This window comes from Bos taurus, chromosome 5, assembly GCF_002263795.3.
Source record: "Bos taurus isolate L1 Dominette 01449 registration number 42190680 breed Hereford chromosome 5, ARS-UCD2.0, whole genome shotgun sequence".
Classification (NCBI taxonomy): domain Eukaryota; kingdom Metazoa; phylum Chordata; class Mammalia; order Artiodactyla; family Bovidae; genus Bos; species Bos taurus.
Genome location: NC_037332.1, coordinates 28,924,570 through 28,951,978, shown reverse-complemented (window position 1 = coordinate 28,951,978; position 27,409 = coordinate 28,924,570). Strand labels below are relative to the sequence as shown.

The 27,409-nt window shown below is 42.2% G+C and overlaps 1 protein-coding gene across 1 annotated transcript; it reads right to left on the bottom strand.

Moving 5' to 3' along the window:
* Positions 1 to 2,102: 2,102 nt before the first annotated feature.
* On the bottom strand, positions 2,103 to 24,046 carry LOC112441543 (natural resistance-associated macrophage protein 2-like). Its single transcript, XM_059887245.1, has 13 exons — positions 24,001 to 24,046; positions 15,069 to 15,140; positions 12,248 to 12,403; positions 11,420 to 11,763; positions 9,317 to 9,423; positions 8,504 to 8,574; positions 8,337 to 8,404; positions 5,706 to 5,861; positions 4,904 to 5,062; positions 4,019 to 4,105; positions 3,019 to 3,138; positions 2,718 to 2,867; positions 2,103 to 2,180 (listed from the first exon to the last, which is right to left on the bottom strand). The coding sequence occupies exons 1-13, from the start codon at positions 24,044 to 24,046 to the stop codon at positions 2,103 to 2,105; spliced, it is 1,614 nt and encodes a 537-aa protein (XP_059743228.1).
* Positions 24,047 to 27,409: the final 3,363 nt, after the last annotated feature.

Here is a 27,409-nt window from a genome sequence, read left to right as displayed (position 1 = left end):
TCCCAGCATCAGGGTCTTTTCCAATGAGTCAACTCTTCGCATGAGGTGGCCAAAGTATTGGAGTTTCAGCTTTAGCATCATTCCTTCAAATGAACACCCAGGACTGATCTCCTTTAGAATGGACTGGTTGGATCTCCTTGCAGTCCAAGGGACTCAAGAGTCTTCTCCAAAACCACAGCAAAAGCATCAATTCTTCGGTGCTCAGCTTTCTTCACAGTCCAACTCTCACATCCATACGTGACCACTGGAAAAACCATAGCCTTGACTAGACGGAACTTTGTTGGCAAAGTAATGTCTCTGCTTTTCAATATGCTGTCTAGGTTGGTCATAACATTCCTTCCAAGGAGTAAGGGTCTCTTAATTTCATGGCTGCAATCACCATCTACAGTGATTTTGCAGCCCAAAAAAATAAAGTCTGACACTGTTTTCACTGTTTCCCCATCTATTTCCCATGAAGTGATGGGACCAGATGCCGTGATCTTAGTTTTCTGAATGTTGAGTTTTAAACCAACTTTTTCACTCTCCACTTTCACTTTCATCAAGAGGCTTTTTAATTCCTCTTCACTTTCTACCATAAGGGTGGTATCATCTGCATATCTGAAGTTATTGATATTTCTCCCAGCAATATTGATTCCAGCTTGTGCTTCTTCCAGCCCAGCGTTTCTCATGATGTACTCTGCATATAAGTTAAATAAGCATGGTGACAATATACAGCCTTGACGTACTCCTTTTCCAATTTGGAACCAGTCTGTTTTTCCATGTCCAGTTCTAACTGTTGCTTCCTGATCTGCATATAGGTTTCCCAGGAGGCAGGTCAGGTGGTCTGGTATTCCCATCTCTTTCAGAATTTTCCACAGTTTATTGTGATCCACACAGTCAAAGGCTTTGGCACAGTCAATAAAGCAGAAATAGATGTTTTTCTGGAACTCTCTTGCTTTTTCCATGATCCAGTGGATGTTGGCAATTTGATCTCTGGTTCCTCTGCCTTTTCTAAAACCAGCTGGAACATCTGGAAGTTCACGGTTCACGTACTGCTGAAGCCTGACTTGGAGCATTTTGAGCATTACTTTACTAGCATGTGAGATAAGTGCAATTATGCGGTAGTTTGAGCATTCTTTGGCATTTCCTTTCTTTGGGATTGGAATGAAAACTGCCCTTTTCCAGTCCTGTGGCCACTGCTGAGTTTTCCAAACTTGCTGGCATATTGAGTGCAGCACTTTCACAGCATCATCTTTCAGGATTTGAAATAGCTGAACTGGAATTCCATCACCTCCACTAGCTTTGTTCGTAGTGATGCTTTCTAAGGCCCACTTGACTTCACATTCCAGGATGTCTGGCTCTAGGTCAGTGATCCCACCATCATGATTATCTGGGTCGCGAAGCTCTTTTTTGTACAGTTCTTCTGTGTATTCTCGCCACCTCTTCTTAACATCTTCTGCTTCTGTTAGGTCCATACCATTTCTGTCCTTTATCGAGCCCATCTTTGCATGAATCTGTATCATATAAGTCCCTAAAAAATGCAACAAGCCCTACAACTGAAAAGGTCATGAGTCCCTAGAGATACAACAAGTCATTTCAAATACCCCATGTCCTATGGACATGTATATAAAATGTTATTAGCTTATGCCTCTCTCATCAAGATCATTCAACATGGATTTAAGATGCTTTAACCTTCAGTGGCTGAAGTTGAAGAGTTAAAGCACTAAAAGCTGAAAAACTTACCCCAGAAATAAAACATGTGCTTGCCCTCCTTTGTTACGTTTACCATCTCTGTTTTCTTTTCTTTAATTTATTAAAATTGAAATATAGTTGATTTACAATGTTGTATTCACTTATTTTTAATTTTGGCCACACCCTGTGGCATGTAGGACCTTAGTTCCTTGACCTGGGATCAACCCCTCACCCCCTGCACAGGAAGGCAGAGTCTCAACCACTGGACCATCAGGGAAGTCCCCAGAAGTCTCTCTTTTCTTAGAGATTGAGGAGGCAGCTCTAGCAATCACCCCTTAAAGCACATGGTCCCCTATGACTTATTTCCTGACTGGCCTGTTTGATGAAGTTATCCTTCCCCCCCACACCTTGGGGAACAAAAAGAAGTACACTCACAATCCATTGGCAAATTCGCTCATCACAGGCCGCAAACTCGTAAATGTGAGGATGGGTATAAGAGCAAAGGGAAGCTGCAAAATAAAAAAATAAGATAGGGCTACAGGGGGTCCTTGTAACACCCCAGAGAGCAGCACTGTTAGCAAAAGGGAACCACAGACCCTGCCTCATCTATTCTGTGAGAAATTATTCCTGTCATCACAACATGCTGGAGGGTTATGTGGAAATCTGTAGCATGAACCCAGCATCAATTATGATCACAGTGTCTTTAAAAAATTTGTATCTGCCTTGTCTTCTTAATCTCCATAAAGCCCAACAGTGTCCTATACATTATTTAAAGTTTGCTAGGATTAACAAACAATGATTGTATTCTATGTATAATTATAGCTTATAATTCCCATTCAACAGGCTTAAAAATAAAGCCATTTCTAAAAGCCTTCTAGATGCCAGAGATTTCATATGCATTCACCGTAGACCAAGACTGTGCCTCTTTCTTCCTCTGAATTTTCCCCACAACCACACTAGGCTTGTTATCTAAAAGCAATACAGAATAAAGGTACAGAATCCTTCCTGATTTAGTGAGATGTGAGTTTCCCCAGCTCCCTTCTCACTTGTAAGCTCTGAAGAACATTCAGGAAGTCATTCATCCCTGTTAGATGCTCCACATCTTGGAAGACAGCAATAAGCAGAGCGGGGATGATGGCAATAGAGCGGGTCAGACTCACTCGGGCGAAGCGTGACCACTTTAGGTTCAGGAATCCCTGGAAGAAAACACAGAAACAGGATGAATGTCTGAAAGGAAATAGCAAAAGGGCTGGGAGGTTTGGGAAGACCTTAGAGGCATGGGATTAAGAAAGAACAAAAGAGCAACGTCCTCTTCCTCTCGTCTATCCCAGTCACAGCAGCACGTACCTCCATGACAAACTGGCCAGAATAGGTTCCTGTCATGGTCGAGCTATGCCCTGCAGCCAGGATCCCCACTGCCCAGATGTAGAGAGCAGCAGGCCCGAAGTAACACCCCAGCACAACACCCTGGAGAGACAAGGGAGAGAGATCACCTGAGACAACACCCCATAGTGCTCCTCTGCGTCACCTCTCCCCATTCCTGGCTACACACCCACCTCTACCAAGCGCTGTGCTGGCACTGTCCCAGAAGCTAGACTCGGGTCCTGACCCCATTCTAGAGGCTTTCAACCTAAATTCTGCTGGATGGGCCCCCATTCCTCTTCAGCCTAGTCCCTTCTCTTCTCTAGGCTCCTAAAGCCTTTATCCTCAACTTATATGTTAACTATTAAAAAAACCTACAATACATTTCCCACATTATATTCCTTAACACAGTATTCTGGAAGATGGTAATAGGAATGAAGAGAAAGCACAAATGAATTTTGGAGATGCTACATATTCTACTCTTGGAAATTCATAATGTAACCAGCATAAAGGGACAGAGAGGCCACAATAAAGATGACTCTACAGGGACTTCCCTGGTGTTTCATTGGTTTAAGACCCTGTACTCCCAGTGCAGGGGGTATGGGTTTGACTGCTGGTCAGAGAACTAGGTCCCACATGCTACACAGCACGGCCTAAATAAATAAAGTGTCCAGCCACTGGGGCTAGGTGGGGAACAAGTATAAAAAATAAATCACTTTACTAAGAACACTTTCTCTAGTCACCCCAATTAATGCCTATAGCAGCACAAGTTTGGGAATTGCTGATTCAATTAACTCATCTTTTCAGCAGATCTTCTATTTCCTTCTACATAATCCAAAAGTCTTATCTGGTATCTGGACCTCTGAAAAAAAACAACACTTCAGAGAAGATATGCTGAGCTCTGAAGTGAACCCACGGCAAAGACCAGATATTATGCTAAGAATATTGATCCAGGAGCAGAGATCAGAAATCTGAACAGGTTTACCCCTTTGTAGATGTCCACAGTCAGTGTTGAGTTATCATCAGGGAAAAGGTGAGCATGGGCGCTGCTGCTGTTTTTACAGACCGCAACCTGGAACCAAAGCAGTTTAGGAACAATTTTTAATTTTGAGTCCAGGACTCAGATAAGAAGCCCTCTCCTATAGATCACACACAGGTCATCTAAGAGATGGATGCTGAAGGTGAGACACTGGGCATGGATTGATGACAGCAGAGACTGGCAGCAATGGCCTTGAGGTCTTCCTTGATAATTTTTCTACACTCCCAGGTCATCAAAAACTTTTCCTGAGTTACAGTATGCATGGTAATACATGAATGTTAGATCAATTTAAAGGTGACATGAAGTGAGGGTCCTTAGAAGGCTTCAAATATGAAAGGACACCCAGAATAGAGTCCTTATTCAAAGCAGAGCCAGGAATCAGAGGTCCTACGATGGGAAACAAAGGAGTGATCAAAACTAGGTTGGCAATCAGGAGTCAAGAGGACAGAGAATTCAGTGTGATAAAACAGTCTGTCTAGCCACAGATTCTATTTCCTGTGTGTTGACTCCTCCCAACCTGTCATCACCAAATGGCAGGGCTGGAAAGCAGTCAGGAGTTGGAAGCAAAAGGGGATGAGAAAGAGCAAATAGACATGAAGCCACTGACCACAGCATGAGGCAGTCTTTATCTGACTTCCCAGTCCAAAGCTGAGAATGATGGGTGTGGACTTGGCCACTGCCCTAGACTATAAGCCTGACTAGCGCAGTGACTTAGGGGCAGCACTGAGATCCATTTCCCCTGAGCTCTAAGTCACTGTCACGTTTTCCTGCCCCAGTTAGCCTCCTCCTTACCCTCACATTCACTACTACCCAGGTCCCTGGCTTACTTACCACCTGCTTGTTGGTTTTCTCAAAAAATGCTTCGGCAAACACTGAGATGACAAAGATGTTGATGATAAAGGAAACAAAGAGAGCAATGCAGGAATCGATGAAGAAGTACTTATTGGCTTCTCGAACTTCCTGCTTATTGGCTCGGTCTACCTGTCTGGACTAGAGAGGTAATAGCAACAGTCATTTTTTGACTAGCTGAAACAAGTTTCCTTGTAATATTTCATGAGTTGGAGTCAGCTGGAAGTCCTAGAGGTCAAACAATTGACCACATGAAATGTGAGAGACCCCACATACATCCTGGTTCACTGAGTTCAATCATGACCCTTTGATGACATCACACACACCCAAACAGGGGAAAGTGACTGAGTGACTGATGAGCCCTCAGTTACTGTGGCTTGAAGAACCGCTGACCTACAAAAACAACCTGATTTAGATCTAAGGGGGAGTTATCCTTAATTACAAAGGTCTCTGAAATCTTCCAGCAAACAGTTGTGTTGGACTGACTGGTAAAAGCTAGGTTGGGCTCCTTCCTCCTGACCTCCATGAGGCCATTGAGGTTTCTGAGATTTAAAGACAAGAGACACGGTGCCCCTTCAGATCTTTTAAGGACTTTAGTCCCTTCTCTATGGGGTCAGTCATCTCTGGTCACCTTGGTGATACAAGAGTGTGGTGTCCAACTGTGGAAAAGCACCGTGCTCCTTCAGGGCTCCAACAATTGTAAACTAAGTATGTGTCCCTTGTAACGAAAGGAAAAGATGCCATGAACTACATAAGTCACTGGGATAAGACAGGTCTTGCTCACCTTGACTAAGGCAGAATGCAGGTATATGTTGTGTGGTGTGATAACGGCGCCCACAATGGCCACAGCCTGAATGATCTGTGGCGTACGACAGCCTGAACAGGATGGCAGGAACATGCCTTGGAGGACCTGGGTCTGGCTGGGTTTCACTGTAACATACTACATACAAAGAGAACAGCTATTAGCCTTTTCTGGAACTTGACACTAGGGAAGTAACACGGTACTAGATAACATTGCATCCTTTACTCCTTAAACCCCTTCATCAACACTATTTAGGAAATAAGGGACATAGAACCATCCAAAAAAAACCAAGCAGCACAAGGTTAGAGAATTTATGACTGGGGTATCCAAACATTTCATACTGTATTTTATATATACTAAATAGATGTGTAAAGAATATAATTAATATTCTAAAGAAATAACATGGCTGCTAACGGCCTTATTGATATTACTGCCACAATAACTCCTGTGAGACACACCTTAGAATACAGTCAATTCTTGATTACCCACACTAACCATGCTTCTGTGCTCAGTTCAGTTCAGTGGCTCAGTCATGTCTGACTCTTTGTGAACCCACGGACTGCAGACACCAGGCTTCCCTGTCCATCACCAACTCCGGGAGCTTGCTCAAACTCATGTCCATTCAGTTGATGATGCCATTCAACCATCTCATCCTCAGTGTCCCCTTCTCTTCCTGCTTTCAATCTTTCCTAGCATCAGGGTCTTTTCCAACGAGTCAGTTCTTCACACCAGGTAGCCAAAGTATTGGAGTTTCAATTCATCATCAGTCCTTCCAGTGAATATTCAAGACTGATTTCCTTTAGGATTGACTGTTTGATTGCCTTGCAGGCCAAGGGACTCTCAAGAGTCTTCTCCAACACCACAGTTCAAAAGCATCAATTCTTCAGTGCTCAGCTTTCTTTATAGTCCAACTCTCACATCCATACATGACTTCTGGGAAAACCATAGCTTTGACGAGATGGACCTTTGTCAGCAAACTAATGTCTCTGCTTTTTAATGTGCTGCCTAGGTTGGTCATAGCTTTTCTTCCAAGGAGCAAGTGTCTTTTAATTTCATGGCTGCAGTCACCATCTGCAGTGATTTTGGAGCCCAAAAAAATAGTCTCTCACTGTTTCCATTGTTTCCCCATCTATTTGCCAAGAAGTGATGGGACCAGATGCCATGATCTTAGTTTTTGAATGTTGAGTTTTAAGCCAACTTTTTCACTCTGCTCTTTCACTTTTATCAAGAGGCTCTTTAATTCCTTTTTGCTTTCTGCCATAAGGGTGGTGTCATCTGCGTATCTGAGGTTATTGAAATTTCTCTCAGCAATCTTGATTCCAGCTTATGCCTCATCCAGCCTGGCATTTCGCATGATGTAATCTGCATGTAAGTTAGATAAGCAGGGTGACGATATATAGCCTTGACATATTCCTTTCCCAATTTGGAACCAGTCTGTTGTTCCATGTCCAGTTCTAACTGTTGCTTCTTGACCTGCATACAGATTTCTCAGGAGGAAGGTTAGGTGGTCTGGCATCCCCATTTCTTTAAGAATTTTCCACAGTTTGCTATGATCCAAAATCAAAAGCCTTGGCATAGTCAATAAAGCAGAAGTAGGTGTTTTTCTGGAACTCTCTTGTTTTTTCGATGATCCAACATCTGTGCTCACATATGTATATAAAAATCACTTATGCTTGCCACTAGCATCTGCTGACGGAGAAGGCAATGGCACCCCACTCCAGTACTCTTGCCTGAAAAATCCCATGGACGGAGGAGCTTGGTAGGCTGCAGCCCATGGCGTCGCTAAGAGTCAGACATGACTGAGCGACTTCCCTTTCACTTTTCACTTTCATGCATTGGAGAAGGATATGGCAACCCACTCCAGTGTTCTTGCCTGAAGAATCCCAGGGACGGTGGGGCCTGGTGGGCTTCCATCTATGGGGTCGCACAGAGTCAGACACGACTGAAGTGACTAGGCAGCAGCATCTGCTGAGACTCACTCAGAAACACTTCTCATACACTCTTTTTCCTGGTTCAGCATTTCTCTTGGAAGCCTTAGGCCAAGCTGTATCATCTACTTATAGAGTAGACATATATTCAAAAGCTTAGCTAGTCCAATAAACAGAAATCAGTTTATAATAATTGGACACAGAAAGGTGCTGGGTTTCACTTCACTGCATATAATGAATGATAAGATTAGACTTAACCCAATGCAGTATTGGGGCTGGGGCACAAAACAGGAAACAGGCACTGTTTCATTAACTGTTGCAATACAGAGAAAGTCCAAGCTGGAATTACTGTCAACCAGGATGTGCAAAAACAGAACCCGTCAAGGTAACAAACCAAGAATAACCCTGCAACTCCTCTCCTAATCTTTACCAAGGCTGTTCTGTTGTTGAGATGGCCAATTTGGGACCAGGGAGTCTAGTCTGGAAAGTCCTAGAAATTCTAGTCCCTGCAAAACTTCCTGGACACTAGTCTTTCCTACATCCTTATTCCTTTAAAATTGGCCTAGTGCTGAATTTGGGTTTTGTTAACACACACTGTCTTTTATAATAAAAGGACAAAAATTTTATTTAAAAAGCTAATGAAAAAAAGACAAACAACAGCTAATGATCAGCCTGTAATACTTGCCTCATAGCCAAACGTGAGGGCCATAATAGTGATGAGAAAACCAAAAAACGCTTCTAGCTTCCGCAAACCTGAAGAGGAAAATGTAGCAGTGAGTTCATAGAAGGCAGATTTCCCTGTAAGCCACATGATGGAACTTTCAGTGACCCCTCTGTTCCCACTGTCCTTACCATATTTGTCCAAAAAGAGAAATATAAGGGTATCTGCAATGGTGATGAGAACTCCACCCCATAGAGGAATCCTGGGTCAGAGATTAAAAAGGGAGATTAAAGAAAAGAAAAGAAACATTAAGAAAAAGACTCTCTTCACAACAACACTCTAGATATATGACACTTGAAGGAGCAAGGACCTGGGGAAAAGGGAATAGTGGTAAGGAGGCCAGGCCTTGGGTGTTTTAGGATCACAGCACTAAGCAAAGTAATACATTCATTCAAACTTTATCTACTATTACAGACATTCAGGACACAAAGCTGTAAAGTATGGGTCTTACCTCTCAAGGAGTTCACTTGACAAGTGGGATAAACTACATACAAATTAATTATAATATACATTGCCGCACACTGTATAACACAGATATGCATGACCAAACACGAGAACATGGGAGATAACGAGCCAGGAAGAAGGTGGTTCCAGAGTGATTACACAGAAAAAATAATACTTGAGTTGAATTTTGAAAATTGAAAATGACTTGGGTTTTTGTTTTTTTGTTGTTGTTTCGTTGCTAAGTCATGTCCAACTCCTTGGTGACCCCATGGACTATAGCCCACCAGGCTCCTCTGTCCATAGGATTTCCCAGGCAAGAATACTGGAGTGGGTTGCCATTTCCTTCTCCAGTGGATTGTCCTGACCCAGTGATCAAACGTGCATCACCTGCTTGGCAGGCAGATTCTTTACCACTGAGCCACCTGGGAAGGACTTTTGTTTTTATACTTGCTTTGAAATCCCACAAAATATTGGTTACTTTCTAGAGAAAAACCCCTCACCTTCCTACAGACAGGAGATTGATGGCAATAGCTGAGCCAATAACTTCTTGCATATCTACGCCAATGATAGCCAACTCCACCATCAGCCACAGAAGGATTCGTGGAACCTAAACATCAAACAGCAGAAAGATATGGTTCTAATTAATCATTTCTAAGAACTTCCCCCGTAGTTTGGAATTCACATTTTGGCACTGATCCAATAACAGTCCTTCGTTAAACCTGAGGTCTAGAGATGAAGGACCAGAACTCAGCTGCACTTGGCACCCTGCTGGAGAGGGCCAGGCTGCTCTTTGTGGCAGAGCCTGTGAGTCAGGGTCAGGGCAGCAGCTGATGCCAATTTCTTCTCCTTCTGTTTTACTTGACAGAAGAATGGAATTTCCATTCATTATTTCCACTTAATTTTTGATCTAAAAACAATCCTGAAAGTTTTAGCGGAAAATGAGAATGCTAGGATGGTCAAAGTATTGTTCATGAGAGAATAAAAATACTGCTGAAGAAAATATCTATCCTGACCACAGTTGAAGAGACAAAACAAACGTGAAGAGGCTGGAGTCATCCTTAGTGTAATAATACACAAGTAAGTGAAAAACACAGATAGGCAAAGGGACTCGGGTCAAAGTGATGGGATTGGGTGTCCTATAATAAAATCTGGGATCTAATCTGGTCAAATAATCGAACAGAAAGAAATTTAGTAGACCAGGACTGAGGCCAGGAAAAAAACAACCTCCATGTATCTACTACCTAAAATATATGTCACAAAAAAACAACTACTAAGATACATGAAGAAAGAGAAGATAAAACAAACTATAAATTACCAAGTTTTTTTTTTTTTTTAAGAGGCATATAAGATAAAAAGCAGGTAAAGATACTCTCGCAGCCAAGAAAGAAGATTGAACATTTAAGACAAACTGGAGGCAGATTAGTACTTATCCAAAGATCAAGTCAGTTTAAACCTGTCTTCCAGACATTGTTGCTGTTGTTCAGTCGCTCAGTGGTGTCCGACTCTTTGCGGCCCCATGGACTGCAGCACGCCAGGCTTCCCTGTCCTTCACCATTTCCCGGAGTTTGCTCAAACTCATGTCCATCGAGTCGATGATGCCATCCAACCATCTCATCCTCTGTCGTCCCCTTCTCCTCCTGCCTTCAATCTTTCCCAGCATCAGGGAAACATGGTTTAGCAGCAAGAGGAGCTACAGAATTTCCCTTGGGATTCCCAGCCCTCAGGGCCACGATCCCCACATCCTCCACTATTTTAGTATACAGGGGGCTAGCACAGATTGCCAGACACACAGCTACCTATGATATGAGACAAACACTGCTTACCCTGGGATACTGGCGGTGACACACTTCAGCCAGATGCAGCCCAGTGACCACTCCCAGTCGAGCTGCAAGGCTCTGCAGCAGGAGGCCCATGATGGTGGAAAATAGAACAACCCAGAGCAACTGGAGAAGAACAAAGCCCCACCATTACACTCTTGAGCCAACTGGAAGTTCTGGTTTGGTTGTTTGGCAATGGGAATGGGAAACAGTACACTCAGGAAAGAGCCGCATTCAGCAATCCAATGACCTGAGTTTTGTATCACATTCTACACAGAACTTGCTAGGTCACCTTGCACCTTTCTGAGTTCTAGTTTTTCCCATCTGCTGTTTCACTTTTGTTCAAGGAAACTACCTGGGTAAATAAAATAAAACTAAAAACCAACTACGTGATAAACTAGAATTTAAATACAAATCGAAAAGTACTTTTCATCAAAGTGTCAGAGCCAATGAAGAATCAGCATGTAGCCACCAAGGTTTATATCCAATAGGCAGAGCAGAGGAAAAGGCTGTGATGTGCTGTGTGTGTTTAAAAAGGAAAGAAGTCAAAGTGTTAGTCACTAAGTCTTGTCCGACTCTTTGAGACCCCATGGACTGTAGCCTGCCAGGCTCCTCTGTCCTGGGATTTCCTAGGCAAGGATAATGGAGTGGGTTGCCATTCCTTTCTCCAGGAGATCTTCCTGACCCAGGGATCAAACCCGTGTCTTCCTCATTGCAGACAGATTCTTTACTACCTGAGCCACCAGGTAAACCAAAAGAAGGGATGAGGGAAGAGTTTATGTTCACCTTAAATCCAGCCAGTGCTCCAGACTGCAAATCACATTCAATGTTTCCTGGATCCACAATGCTCATAAGAAATCCTGGTCCCGTGAAAGCCCAGAGTTTGCGAAAGCTAAAACAGGAGTGCTGTACGAGAGAGGAAAACAGAGCAAAATGATTGTCACCTCCAGGGGGAGAATAGATACATGCCTGTGTATGGCTGACTCCCTTTGCTGTCCACCTGAAACTACACAGTATTGTAAATTGACTATACTCCAATATAGAAGAAAAAGTTTTAAAAAATAATAATAAAAAAAAGTGTCTCGGAGAAAAAAAAAGATTATCACCTCCAAACTGCTGATCTAATTTATCTATTATTTTATCACATAAAAGGCAACAATATCAGTTTCATAAGAACAAAGAGTTCAGAAGTGGGACATGGGTGGGTCCAAGTTTCTCCTCCATCTCATCCATTCCTTATCAATAACATGTTAGCTCTCTGTACAAATAAGAGCTCTTGTCTTACCTGCCCTTCCAACAGCCTTTCAGTCTAAAACCCCAGCAATAATAGCAGTACCTCTGTGCTCAAACACTACCCAAATGGGACAAAAGGTACCGTACAAAAGGGAACATGAAAATTTCCCTTTCTGGGTCAAAGAATGCTCACTAGTACAACTTGGCAATTTTTCAAGGGCCTCGGTTTCCTTAAAAGTTTCTGTGTACTCTCTACAAAAATTCAGTCTTCAGAGACTGCTTGCCAGAACTGACTCTGAGGTTGCTGATCCTGAGTTATCCAGCAGACATTGTACATAGGTTTTCCCTAGATAATAATATTTTTCTCTAAGGACCTGTCACTAACCTTCTCCTCAGGAACGGCGATCTTCTCATCAAAGTAGGTGGTAAAGGGCTCCTCTGTGTATACCTCGGGGGACTGTGGAATTGAGGAGTTACTGCGGGCAGGGTTGATGGCACCAAGACTGACAGAGACCCCATGGTCTCCAGAAGCACTCTCTGAATTAACAGATTTGAGAAGAAATGAGTTAAAATTAACAGAATACACTGGTATTAGTAATCATCATAGAAATACTGAAATTAAACCTTTTTAATACCTAAATGCACAAGATTAACCTGACTCTATATCAATTTTTGGTTCAGATCAGTTCAATCGCTCAGTCGTGTCCAACTCTTTGCAACCCCATGAACCGCAGCACGCCAGGCCTCCCTGTCCATCACCATCTCCCAGAGTCCACCCAAACCCATGTCCATCATATCGGTGATTCCACCCAACCATCTCATCCTCTGTCGTCCCCTTCTCCTCCTGCCCTCAATCTTTCCCAGCATCAGGGTCTTTTCCAATGAGTCAGCTCTCTGCATCAGGTGGCCAAAGTATTGGAGATTCAGCTTCAACATCGGTCCCTCCAATGAACACCCAGGACTGATCTCCTTTATGATGGACTGGCTGGATCTCCTTGCAGTTCAAGGGACTCTCAAGAGTCTTCTCCAACACCACAGTTCCAAAGCATCAATTCTTCAGTGCTCAGCTTTCTTTATAGTCCAACTCTCACATCCATACATGACCACTGGAAAAACCATAGCCTTGACTAGACAGACCTTTGTCGGCAAAGTAATGTCTCTGTTACTTTATTTTTATTTATATTTCTAATAAATTAATTTTTGAATAGGCAACACATTCACATGGCTGAAAATTTGAGAAATACAAAATTGCTTATGGTGATAAAGCTCCCTCTCTACCCTCTTCCCCGGTCACTAAGCTCTACGTGAGTTTTCAACACTAAGCTCACAAATGGTCTCCCCCTACTTTCACGCTTCTTTTGTACTGCACTGTGAAAGACACTCAGTCATGTCTGACTCTTTGTGACCCCATGGACGATAGAGTCCATGGAATTTTTCAGGCCAGAATACTGGAGTGGGTAGCTGTTCCCTTCTCCAGGGGATCTTCCCTACCCAGGGATCAAACCCAGGTCTCCTGCATTGCAGGCAGATTCTTTACCAGATGAGCCACTGGGGAAGCCCTCACGCTTCTACTGCCACTTGCCAATTTTTAGAATAATTTTCTTCTAAAATCACTGATGTCTAGGGCTTAATATAGAACATCCCTAGACTAGCCGCACTGATAAAGTGAAAGTGAAAGTGAAGTCTTTCAGTCGTGTCTGACTCTTTGTGACCCCATGGACACCAGGCTTCTCTGTCCATGGGATTTTCTAGGCAAGGGTACTGGAGTAGGTTGCCATTTCCTTCTTCAGGGAATCTTCCTGACCCAGGGATCGAACCCAGGTCTCCCACATTGTAGACAGATGCTTTACCATCTGAGCCACCAGGGAAGTCAAAATCTTAACTTTTAGAAGGAAATTGTCAGGCTAATGGGACACTCCAATCTCTACCCCCCACCCATTCTTTTAGTAGGATTTACTCAAAGGATCATCCTTGGACATGATATCTCCATCAGGCTGCCCCCAAAATGAGTAACTTGCAAAATTCTGCCACATTTCAGGCTAAAAACTGAAGTTTCAGGGAAACCACCAAACAGGAACCTTTTGCCACCTGACTAAAACTCTGGTCTGGAAGAAGCACAAGCTCGAATCAAGATTGCTGGGAGAAATATCAATAACTGCAGATATGCAGATGACACCACCTTTATGGCAGAAAGTGAAGAGGAACTAAAAAGCCTCTTGATGAAAGTGAAAGTGGAGAGTGAAAAAGTTGGCTTAAAGCTCAACATTCAGAAAACGAAGATCATGGCATCTGGTGCCATCATTTCATGGGAATTAGATGGGGAAACAGTGGAAACAGTGTTGGACTTTATTTTGGGGGGCTCCAAAATCACTACAGATGGTGACTGCAGCCATGAAATTAAAAGACGCTTACTCCTTGGAAGGAAAGTTATGACCAACCTAGATAGCATATTCAAAAGCAGAGACATTACTTTGCCAACAAAGGTCCATCTAGTCAAGGCTATGGTTTTTCCTGTGGTCATGTATGGATGTGAGAATCGGACTGTGAAGAAAGCTGAGCACTGAAGAACTGATGCTTTTGAACTGTGGTGTTGGAGAAGACTCTTGAGAGTCCCTTGGACTGCAAGGAGATCCAACCAGTCCATTCTGAAGGAGATCAGCTGGGGGATTTCTTTGGAAGGAATGATGCTAAAGCTGAAACTCCAGTACTTTGGCCACCTCATGTGAAGAGTCGACTCATTGGAAAAGACTCTGATGCTGGGAGGGATTGAGGGCAGGAGGAGAAGGGGACGACAGAGGATGAGATGGCTGGATGGCATCACTGACTCGATGGACATGAGTCTGAGTGAACTCCGGGAGTTGGTGATGGACAGGGAGGCTTGGTGTACTGCAATTCATGGGGTCACAAAGAGTTGGACATGACTGAGCAACTGATCTGGACTGAACTGATCCTAAGACCTGCAGTGAAGAGCTTGAGGAAGGGGGAGTGTCACCCTTGTGACAGGAGGGCTCATCGCTGACTAATCATCAGTGTCCCTTGTGTGAATGGAGCAGGTCTCCATGATATAGTTGGCTGGGGGACAGGAGATGGCGATAATATTTGATGAAACAGAGGACAAGAAGGACAATATGGTAAAGTTCTGTTACTGGCTTAAGCGTAATTCCAAACAAAAATGAGTCAATAACACCAAGTTGTAAATTACCATCTGGCATCTTCTGTTCAGGACCCAACACCGTGGTGGATACCTGAGTGCCTGAGTTCACAGAATAGGATTCTGGAAAGGAGAGAAGAGAGGGAGAGGAATTAGCAAGAACAAATTAAAACAAGTTTCATGACCAGCATTCTGTGACTCTGTATGACTGAGCCCTTACTATGTGAAAAGAATAATTGTTCTACTGAATTAGATAACCTTGGAAATAATCACAGTTTTCAGACTATGATTAGGAGATGTTTAATAGAAAAAATATAAAAGTCTTAATCATATTTTTACTGGCAAGACTTCAAAAGAAAACTGAAGTAAAAGCTATTTGAGGGAAGTGGGCAAGTAGTTGGTAATAAGCATCCACGGGAGACAGTGAGGGACCGCGACACCTGGCGAGCTGCAGTCCACGGGGTCGCAAAGAGTCAGACACGGATTAGCGACTGAACAAGACGACAAAAGCATCCACAGAATGGCTTCGAGGCAGTTTCCCAGTCTCTGTCTTTGTCTCCAGATTAACCCAAATATTTAAAAGACTGACTTCCCACCATTTTGATGGGTTTCTAAGGACAGAGATCTTTTAACTCTCTTTGATCTAACTAACAGCTTAAGCTCATATTTCAAGATTTTGGCGGGGGTCAGGGAGAGGGGGAAGCATCTCAGGAGCACACTGGTAGAAGACAGCCACTGTTTCACAGCCTCACCTTTCCCTGAACAGAGACTTCAGCTCTAAGGTTTCAGGTCTCATTCCCAACACTTCAACGCTGAGAGGAAGATGAATAACCAGCCCCGCCCCCCGCCCCCCAGAGGCACCCGGAGGACAAGGCAGAGTCCACAGACCACCTGCGCTTCTCTCCATCAGCAATAAGCAGCCTGGGAAGGAGAGTGCGAGGATCACCCGGTTAAGTTTAACTGGGGGTTAGAGCGGGGATATCAGTAAGTCCATTGGGCCACAGATCTATGGCATATTATCCAGTCAACTCCATCAATAAGGCTAAATTTTTTTTTAATTTTGATCTACTGATTAAGGAATCTACTTCTCAGTTAAGTTCAAACTTCGAAGGGGAAAGGTAAATAATACTAATTGTTAACCACTCCCCTTGAACCCCAATAACTATCCTACTAAAAAACTGAGGAAGCCTCCCCTTCTCTATTCTTTACTAGTTTTTTTCCACCTTGTACCATTATTGCTCCTGTGAAACAGTGCTCTACTTTTCTTTTTAGATATTCTAGTGACATATTCTGGGACTTCCCTGGTGGCTTAGGCGAAAAGAATCCTTTTGCCAGTGCAAGAGACTTGGGTTTGAGCTCTGGTTGGGAAGATCCCCTGGAGAGGGAGATGGCAACCCACTCCAGTATTCTTGACTGAGAAATGCCATGGACAGAGGAGCCTGGTGGGCTACAGTCCATGGGGTCTCAAAAGAGTCGGACATGACTTAGTGACTAAAACAACAACAACAAATTGACATATTTTGTACCTATTTTGCAAAATTACAGAATTAAGACCTGAAAGGGGTGTTAGATTTCATCTGTATTCTGGAGTGTAAAACATACCACCTCTTGCCAAATTAGAAAACATAATCTTTCATCTCTATAGTCACCAATATCAATAACTTTGTTATAATTAACAGTACCCAAGTCCTTCCTATCAGAGTTTGAGCTACCAGATGGTTTCACAAGCAGACCTCAATGTTGCTGACTAAATCCCACCCCTCTCTCAGCCAGCACCTCACCTAAATGGGACTTACACATCTGACCACTCAGCATACCACTTGAATTCCAATCACAGCACAGCTTCTAGACCCCACTCAGAGCATTTTTACTTTAATTTTACATTAATTCTAAGAAGCCAGGATAACACACAAAAAACTAGAAACCACAAATCCGATCTGGGACTATGGCTCTTACATGGAAAATCGTAGGCTATTTATATGAGATAACTTTCATATACTTCAATCACTCTGAAACATTATTGTGAAGATTATTAGGAATTCCCTGGTGGTCCAGAGGTTAGGACTCCACGCTTTCACTACCAAGGGTGTGAGTTTGATCACTGGTCAAGCAATTACGATCCCACAAGTCACACAGCACAGGCCCTCTCCAACCCACCTCCCAAAGAAGAATATTATTATGGGAGTCACCTGGTGGCATAGTGGTTAGGAGTCCAGCCTTTCACTGCTGTGGCCCAGGTTCAATCCCTGGCTGGGGAACTGAGATCTTGAAGCCACGCAGCATCGCCAAAAAATAAACTAATTAAATAAATAAAATAAAATAGGAAGAAGTGCCAAAATGTCTTGAATGATTTTTTTAAGATTAGTGTTATTAATATTATATTAGTAAGAATAACTCAAGTTTCTAATTGCTGCTCTACTCAAGAAGGACCAATTCAATTAGATTAGTTTTGTCTTGATGATTGATATCTGGTTTCAGAAGGCACAGAAGTATTCAATACATTTGAAGAAGATTCCTATTCAAAACAGGCCTTTAAAGGTTATATTTAAAAAGCAAACAATTGAGACAGTTTTTCCCCAAGAATCATGTGTGAAAGGGTGATAGTTTAATAATTTTAAAAAGAAATGTCTGACCACAAAATAGAATAATTGCAATTAGTATTCTAAGTGATTATTCCCATAATTATTTACAGAACTTTTAAACACAAGAGTCTGATCTTCTTTCTGAAATCTCTCTCCAAGAAAGAAAATGGATTCTAGATTTCAACTTCTTTCTTTTTTCTTTTTTTGCTGCGCTGTGCAGCTTGTAGGATCTTAGTTTCCAGACCGAGGATGGAACCTGGGCCTGGAAGCAAAACCGAGTTCCAACCACTGGACCATCAGGGAATTCCCTAGATTCCAACTTTCTCATCAAAACATTGAGTCAACAACTATAATTTTCATTGCTTGCAGTGTCTAGAGAACATAACTAGAGCAAGGAATGGAGAGTCAGTAGGCTCTGGGTGCTGCCCAGTGTTAAGGTCTCCACGAAAATCCAACACCCATACAGAAGCAGTTGAGTTAATATAAGACCACTCTGCTCTCTAGGACCATACCACCAGGTCACTTCAGTCATTAAATTTCATTAAGAAATAGATCAAGTGGAGATACAAGCAACAAGATTCAACCCTGCAGTACTAGGACAGTTATGATTAACAATGTGCCTTGACTTTCTAGCTCTCCCCCAACCACTAAGTGTCACCTTTTCTTAAAGCCAGTAATTTCCTCCTATCAAACAGCCATCGACAGCAGGGGGAAGAAAAGGCACTCACGGGTCAATGTATTATAACTATTTTATCCCATTCCTTATCAAAAAAGTTTTAAGACTGTTTTACAAGATAAGAATGCTAATTACATTTTCTGTCTAAATGTCAAAAGTCTACATATCCTTTGACCCAGCAATTCCATTTCTAAGAAAGCATACTAAAGAAACTAAAGAATACTAAAGAAATACTTGTACAAGAAGCATCAATATGTGCAAGAATATTCCCCACAGCACTGTCTGTAGTGTCAAAAGACTAAGACAACCTAGAACACTCATAGGATGGAACACCGTAAACAAGGCAGATCTAAGCGGATTGACAGGAAACAGTCTCCAAGATACACGGTGAAGTTAAAGACACTCAGAACAGTATGCTATCATTTATGTAGCAAAAGAGAGACACAGAATATACAATATACGTACAAACAAAATCCAAAGGACATGCCAAAAACTGGTAATGCCGTCTCCAAGAGGAAGGAGTGGAGGAGCACAAATGAGGTCAGGCAAAAGGACCTCTCATGAATATACACTGCATACGGTTTTGCAATTTAAAAAAATTTTGCCAAGTAAATATATTGTTTATTTTTAAAAAACATAAAGAACATGCAGATTTACTCAGTTTCCCAACAAACACCTCAGGAATCTTCTGTTTCTCAATGAACACTTCAGGGATGAATCAGTTCTCTCTGATAAGCGTCTGCAGTGGATAACCAGAGATCTGAAGCTGTCGGTGGGCAGGCATATGTAGCCTTAAGCTTAACTTACTAATACTTTGACTTAGTGTGCAAATAGCCATGCTCTGAAATTGTGATTTGGAAGTTTCTCCTGAATCCAAAGAAATTAAAAAATCTTCCCCAGCAAAGTGTTTCCTCACTCCCTAACCTGGGTTAAATGGCCCTCTTTCTTGCTCCCCCAAGGCATCTGCAGCTTACTATGATCATACCATGTTACCCTGAAAGCATTCATTCCCTGATACTACTCTTGCAACTTTTCTGCAAGTTTTAAATTATATCAACATAAAAAGTTATATCCCCCAACACTTACTGCTGCTGCTGCTAAGTCACTTCAGTCGTGTCCGACTCTGTGCGACCCCATAGATGGCAGCCCACCAGGCTCCCCCGTCCCTAGGATTCTCCAGGCAAGAACACTGGAGTGGGTTGCCATTTCCTTCTCCAATGCATGAAAGTGAAAAGTGAAAGTGAAGTCGCTTAGTTGTGTCCGACTCTTAGCGACCCATGGACTGCAGCCTACCAGGCTCCTCCGTCCACGGGATTTTCCAGACAAGAGTACTGGAGTGGGTTGCCATTGCCTTCTCCGCCAACACTTACCAGCTATCATAAACTCTGAATATTTAATTGACAATATTCCAAGTGTTTTCTTAGCATTTACAAGAACTCTGAAGAATAATTTGGATAGCCTAAACCTGGTTTAAAAATTGCCAACAATAAAGTGTGAAATACTGAGTATTAAAATACATACAATTTCAACTTTTCCCCCCCATGGTTTAAAAAAATTGAATTTAAACTAATATTTATCTTATTAAACTCTCTTATAAAGAGCAAAGTCACCCAAAACCATTTCATTGATTTTAGAGCTGTGTTCAGTGTTGCAAAGGTCTCCCTAAAATTAATCTTAGTTTTGGAGAGGAATGTTTTTTGAACGGTCTTCTAATTCTTCTCCCCTTCTTTCACTCCTTTACATAGATAAAGCTGGAGACAGCATTAAGAAGGAAAAGAAGTTTCATAGGGGCAAACAGAAAAGTGTGCATGGAATCAGCTGATTAGACAAATGCAAACAGGAATATTTAAAGCTGAATGGCAAAGCCACCTCTTCTTTCTCTTGATGTTTCCTCAGCCAATGTTCAGTGTTCAACATGCTGGTGACAAAATGGAAACTGCTGAGACAGGCCTTAAAATCATACCCAAGTTGTTTATTAGAGCATAAAAAGGAGTTGTGACTTAAAAAAAAAAAAAAAAACACAGAATTCCATTTGTTTTGAAGAAAATGTAAAGATGTCCAGATCCTTCTAAAATTCTCTTTCCTCTAAAGGTCTACTTTAAGGCTAAAATACTTGATAATCCTGCTGCTGCTGCTGCTGCTGCTGCTAAGTCACTTCAGTCCTGTCTGACTCTGTGCGACCCCATAGACGGCAGCCCACCAGGCTCCCCCGTCCCTGGGATTCTCCAGGCAAGAACACTGGAGTGGGTTGCCATTTCCTTCTCCAATGCATGAAAGTGAAAAGTGAAAGTGAAGTTGCTCAATCGTGTCTGACTCTTCTGACCCCATGGACTGCAGCCTACCAGGCTCCTCTGTCCATGGGATTTTCCAGGCAAGAGTACTGGAGTGGGGTGCCATTGCCTTCTCTGTTGATAATCCTACTAAACCATTATTTTTAGTATAGCTTTTATATTGTATAAGATGCTCTTCATGAAGGTGAGCTCCTGCCCCTGTATGATTAGGAATCAACAAACTAAAATATTCTGTGTTTCAAACAGAGCTCACTGCTGTCTGAACTTATGGATTTTAATAAGGAATATTACTGGCCATGTTTTAGAATGAGAAACGATAGCTTCCTCTGTTTTTCCATTCCAGGTCAATAAAGAAGCATCAGTTTCTGAGTCTTTCCATCAGGATATTTATCTAATTGATTCTGAAACTCAATCTGCCCCTACTAGGGGTGATGAGAGAGAAACCATGTGAATTTCTAAATTATAATTGAGGATGGGAAATTCAGAATTATTTTTAAAATTTTAATACTAAATAATCCCATTTTTCTTTCATAAAAATGATGTTGATATAAAATGACATAATAAAAAAAGATAGATTGGAGACAGATTACATCTACTTCCTGACAAGCTTCCCTGGTGGCTCAGATGATAAAGAATCTGTCTGCAATGCAGGAGACCTGGGTTTGATCCCTGGATCAGGAAGATTCCCTGCATAAGGGACTGGTTACCCACTCCAGTGTTCTTGCCTGGAGAATACAGGCAGAGGAGCCTGGTGGGCAACAGTCCACGGGGTCTCAAAGAGTCAGAAACGACTGAGCAACTAACACTTTCAATGTCTGTCACCTGACAGAAGAACAAAGGGAGAAGCACCTCTGGTGTTAGTTTAAGAAAAAGGCCTTGAAACTCTAACCCTCTCTACCCTAGTGGTTAATATTTCGGTAAGCTGAACATCACACACAAGCACACCCAGTTCATAAATAGTGCTGCTACGGTACAACATGCTTAAGAGCCTGTGCAGAGCTACTGTACAGCATGCTTAACTCGCTTCAGAGCCTCTCTCTTTCTCTCTCTCTCTCTGACACAATGGCCACTGAGAAAGATCATGTCACTGACTTTTTATGTCATGGTAATAATCTCAAAATTGGAGACATCTCAATTAGTCAATCGGAGAACCACAATTTCAACTCAGCACCAAGTTTGCTGTTTCCACTTGACTTAGACTTTTGAAAATCTGTTTTAAGGTTGAAAGGAATATCTGACATGCAGAACATCTAATGATTAAGAAAAAAGAGAAAGAGAAAATGTTAGGCAGCAAGAAGAGGAGAGGGGGTAAGATACAAGGAGGAAGAGTACAGTTGAAAATAACGTCAACTGCCTCGGTGTCAAAGGCAATAACAGTGGGGAGAAATGTGGCCAGGCTGTCAAGAAGTACTGAGTTTTTAGACAAAAATAATCACTCATCAGCCAGAGACTTTAGAATTAGAATGGCCAAATTAATACCCATTAAATAGGGCTCTTCACTTTCTCTGCTCAGCCCTCTGAGGCTTTGCCAGCTTCCAAACCTCCTTGCCTGCTTATATGTCAGGGCCACTAATATCTTACTTTCAGAAATTATAGCTTGGTCTTTGTTCCTCACAAGTCTCACTTTAAGCTTCTCCTGATTTCCTCCCAACCCAAAGTTCACAGCAGTGTATTTCCCTCTGACAGCCCAACCTGGCCTCCTGTCCTGACACAACTATCTCAGAACACAACTCCAAGCTCTGTAAAAATTTCAAAGACTCCTTTGCCTGAAGTAAGGAAGTCTATTAAACCAGTCTGTACCCACTTCTTACTTCAGAAAAAAATGGTTTGCCCTTATACTTAAGTAGCTTTTCTCTTGCAAATGTGAGGAATGATTACCATTAGGTTACATTCAACTTATTTATTCCAGTGACAGATACTGGCTGCCTCCAATGTAGACTGACCTTACAATTTTTAGCACATATGTTCCTCAAAGTTGTCTGTGATAACAGACTATATATATATATATATATATATATATATATATATATATAATTCTCTAGTGTGTGTGCAAGCATGCTAAGTCACTTCAGTCATGTCCAACTCTTTGCCACCCCATGGACTGTAGCCTGCCAGGCTCCTCTGTCCATGGAATTCTCCAGGCAAGAATACCGGAGGGGGTTGCCTTGCCCTTCTCTAGGAGACCCTCCTAAGCCAGGGATCAAATCTGCATCTCCTGCATTTCAGGTGGATTCTTTACCATCTGAGCCACCAGGGAATCAAGACTCATACATTACTCCTTCTACCATTTGGAACCTGCTGAAATTTCAATAGTTAACTTTCAGCCTCCTTTTATTACCTAGGAATTTTATAGACACTTTATTATTAGTGACAGATGAAACAAAAGAAAACAAAAATAACCCATACAAGATGACCTACTAGCAATAAGAACAAAGACAAGACTGAGAACCCTAATTTTCCAGTGTAAGTCTTTACTGGAAACTGATCCTTATGCTAAAAAATGTAAGTTACTCTGACCTTAAATTAAAAAGGGAAGAGGAATTAGACAACAAATATATTTTTATCATTGCCCAACTCTTTTATATTCCATTCTGATGGTATTACAGTTTATAATTCATGTTTATTGTTTTACTATGTCCACGATATTCCCAATGATACCCGTAGGGCTCTTCCTGTGTCTCCAGGGGCCAATAAACATTAATTGTTCAATACATGCTTGTTAAATTATCAAAAGACTAAATGGCATTGGATGGCTGAGAGAGCAATGGTCTAGTTCTTCTGACTCCTTATATTCTGCACATTTAAATGTTCCCTAACCAGAGAGACTCCCATGATAAAGAAGACAACAATAATAAGGCAAAAGGCTTCCCTTTCGGCCTCAAACACTCCACTCTTTAAAGATGTCACTCCCTGTCTTCCTTATATAAACAGGATTCATAAAGACAATATCCTCCACTCAAACCAAGCCAGTATCCAACTTTCAACACTATGCAAGTACTAAGCTGTCTTTATCCAAAGCTAAATAACTAAGCTTATACTACGTGTGTGTGTGTACTCGAAGTTGCTCAGTCGTGTCTGACTCTTTGCGACCCCATGGACTGTAGCCCACCAGGCTCCTCTGTTCAGGCAAGAATATTGGAGTAGGTTGCCATTTCCTCCTCCAGGGGATCTTCCAACCCAAAGATGGAACCTGAGTCTGCAGCATCTCCTACATTGTCAGGTAGGTTCTTCACCACAAATTAGTTCTGAGAAGCTCTCTGCAATGCATATGGAATGTTTCAGAAAGGCTTGATGAAGCCCCAGAACCTTTTCTTTGGGAACCTCTGCTGCAACAAGAAAATAAAATGGCTGGCCCCTCCTTTTCATATTCCAGTTCTGCTCTCAGGTGGGCAGATTCCCTGGGCTGCTTATATACTTACTTGCTGGCTACTTACTTAGCTCACAGTGTGGGACTGCCTCCTCCTTAAGCTGGTTCTTCATTGTGCAGGCTCGGTCTGACTTTTCCCAGGGCGGCTCCTGTCTCTTGCCTCTATATATGGAGACAAATGCGCCTCCCCTTGGTTAGACAAGGCCACTTACCCTGCTCTGGGCAACACATTGTTAAAGACACCACAGGGAATTTCAAGAAGCAAACCACACCCTTCAAAACATAATCAAATTTCTTCTTTGACCTGTCATGAAAAGGAAAGCATTATATATCTTCGGGAGCTTCCAAGGAGGCTCATAGTAAAAAATCTGCCGATCAATGCAGGAGACAGGAGATTTGGTTCAGTCCCTGGGTTGGGAAGATCCCTTGGAGGAGGAAATGGCAAACCACTCCAGTATTCTTGTCTGGAGAATTGCATAGACAGTGGATCCTGGTGGGCTACTGTCTATATAGTCGCAAAGAGTTAGACATGACTGAGAAACTGAGCATGCACGTGTATATTTGCCACTCCTGGATATTAGCAAACAGTTAATTACATTTAAAGACTTTTATTCTAAAATTTCATCTCTGTCTCATTTTGCAGGTGCGAGAGGCCCAGAACAGCCGTAGCACCACAAGATGAAGAAGATTTCTTCTTTTCAGGACTAGAAGCCATCTCATTACAACTGACCTATCTCTTTGTCCTTGTTCTACAGCAGACAAGTTCCCTAAGGCAAAATGGCCTTGGATTGGGTTGGGCTCAATTTGCCGCCTTCATGGAAAAATAAAAGAAGAAATATGAAATCACCTAAGAACTAACCTGTTGCAGGAAAAGTCCCTGTTGTGGTTTGCTGCTGCTGCTGCTGCTAAGTCACTTCAGTCGTGTCCAACTCTGTGCGACCCCATAGACGGTAGCCCACCAGGCTCCCCCATCCCTGGGATTCTCCAGGCAAGAACACTGGAGTGGGTTGCCATTTCCTTCTCCAATGCATGAAAGTGAGAAGTGAAAGGGAAGTCACTCAGTCGTGTCCGACTGTTAGCAACCCCATGGACTGCAGCCCACCAGGCTCCTCCATCCATGGGATTCTCCAGGCAAGAGTACTGGAGTGGGGTGCCATTGCCTTCTCCGCTGTTGTGGTTTAGGACTCCCAAAATAGGAATTCACTTTACAAGGAGACTCTGTCATAGTACTCCTGTGGCCTTTACTCAGGAACTGCTCCCAACATACACACTCCAGTCTTGCCTGCTGGGTCCCCAGTGCACTTACAGTAACATTAATGGAATCCTTACTATGTGTCAAATACCATATTTAGGACATTATAAACAAGAATTGCTCTTCACAATAAATTTGTGAGGCAAGGACTATAATCTTTATTTTGCATATTAGGAACCTGAGTTTGCGGGAGGTTAAGTAATTAGTTACTTAAGGAGGTAAATTAATTAAAGTTAATTAATTTAACAGCATGTTCGTGGTAGAGTCAGGCTTTGAATAAAAATTTGTTGGATCCAAAAGCCAGCACCCCAACTACCAAATCACAGTGCCTCATCTTACACACCTAAAGCAGTTTGCTTCCATTCAAATCTCTAGCTCAGAAATAATTTCTCTTATAAAATCCTATTCGTGTAAGTTCACTGAACATTTCACATTATCATAATAGCCAACTGATTTCTACATAGATATTAATATGTATCTGTATCATGTGTGGTTTTATTTAAATAGGAGACTTTTTCTTCCATGCTCACTTCCCATCCACTCTCCCAGTATTCTTTTTCATGCTTTTTTTTCCCCCTGAACAACTGCTTGAAATTAACTCCTCCATGCATGCCTACTCAGAAGTTCGGTACTGTCTGACTCTTTGCAACCACATGGACTATATAGCAAGCCAGACTCCTCAGTCCATGGGATTTTCCAGGCAAGAATATTGGACTGGATTGTCATTTCCTCCTCCAGAGGATCTTCAAGACCTAGGGATCAAACTCAAGATCCCAAGACCCCCAAGATGGAACAAGAACCACATCTCCTGTGTCTCTTGCATTGACAGGCAGGTTCTTTACCATTGAGCCACCCAGGAAGCCCCCTCCTAAGTCCTCCCACCCCTCCCTTTTTGTTGGAGGACAGAGGGAACAAAAAGCACCCATCAAACTGAGATGGCATCTTGAGACAGGAAAGCAAGACAGGCAGTTCCATATAATCATGTTTCCGTTTATTACATGGTAACTTATTCACAGGGTGGGATTGGGTGAACAATGATCCAGAAGACCTCAAAACTACATTCCACAACTGTCCATTAGGGCAATTTTATTCTTAAACTAGGGTATGGGGGTAGGTGCTCAAAACAGGACCTGTATTCCCAAGTCAAGACTTATGAATGGGTAACTAGTCTCATGGGAATACATCAGCAAAGGCTGTCATTGTTTGAGGATCAACAGAGCATAGGGGCCACCTGATCCTAACGATTATTAAACTACACCTACTAACTACAAAGCACTTGACAACAGAGAAGTGAGTAACAGCACAGCACAGTCCTGGATTGGGTCAGGGTAAAGACAAGAGGAACTTGGGCGTGATGGCGTCAGTTATGCTAATAGTTATACACATTTCTTACCTGGAAAAAACCCTCATTATTATGTTGTTTTTTTAATTGTTATTATTATTAGTTCCATTAAAACCCCTCCTCTAATGAAGCATTTGCTGACTCCCTCCTCCAGGCAGCATTAGCCCTATATCCTGTCTGCTACACAAGCACTTCTTACTCTACTCTAACACCAACTTATTCTGAATGCATTTATTGAAAATCAATTACCTACCAGGCAGAAGATGGGTGGAACACACGCAATACAAATAATATAAGCACAGCTCCTTAGTGGGTTAATATTTTATGCTTTCTTCTCCCACAAAAATATGAGCTTCTCAAAAGAGGAAATTATCTTTGTACACCTGGTATTAACAAAGTCCAGATATATAAGAGGAGCTCCATAACTATGTATAATCCCATTGTTTTAACATGTTACGGCTCGAGCAATGAAGACTAATAACTAGGGTATATCTGTTTATATTTATGTATCTATTTCCAAAATTGAGTCTTTGTATGTTTGTTCAGTTGCTAAGTCATATCAGATTCTTTGCAACCCAATGGACTGTAGCCCACCAGACTCCTCTGTCCATGAATTTCCCAGGAAAGAATACTAGAATAGGTTGCCATTTCTTCCTCCAGGGGATCTTCCCAACCCAGGGACTGAAACTGAGTCTTGTGATATTTTTATCTATCCTAAAAGTATTCTTGTGATAATGCTGGAATGCACTAGAAGTATGCCCTGTGAGAATGAAGGACTTATTACCCCTGTTTCAAGTGGGAATGCTGTTGGCCTCAGGCATGACCTCTTATGCCTCTCTTAGGCAGCCCACATCAAATAACTGATCTAGGTGGGAAGATGAA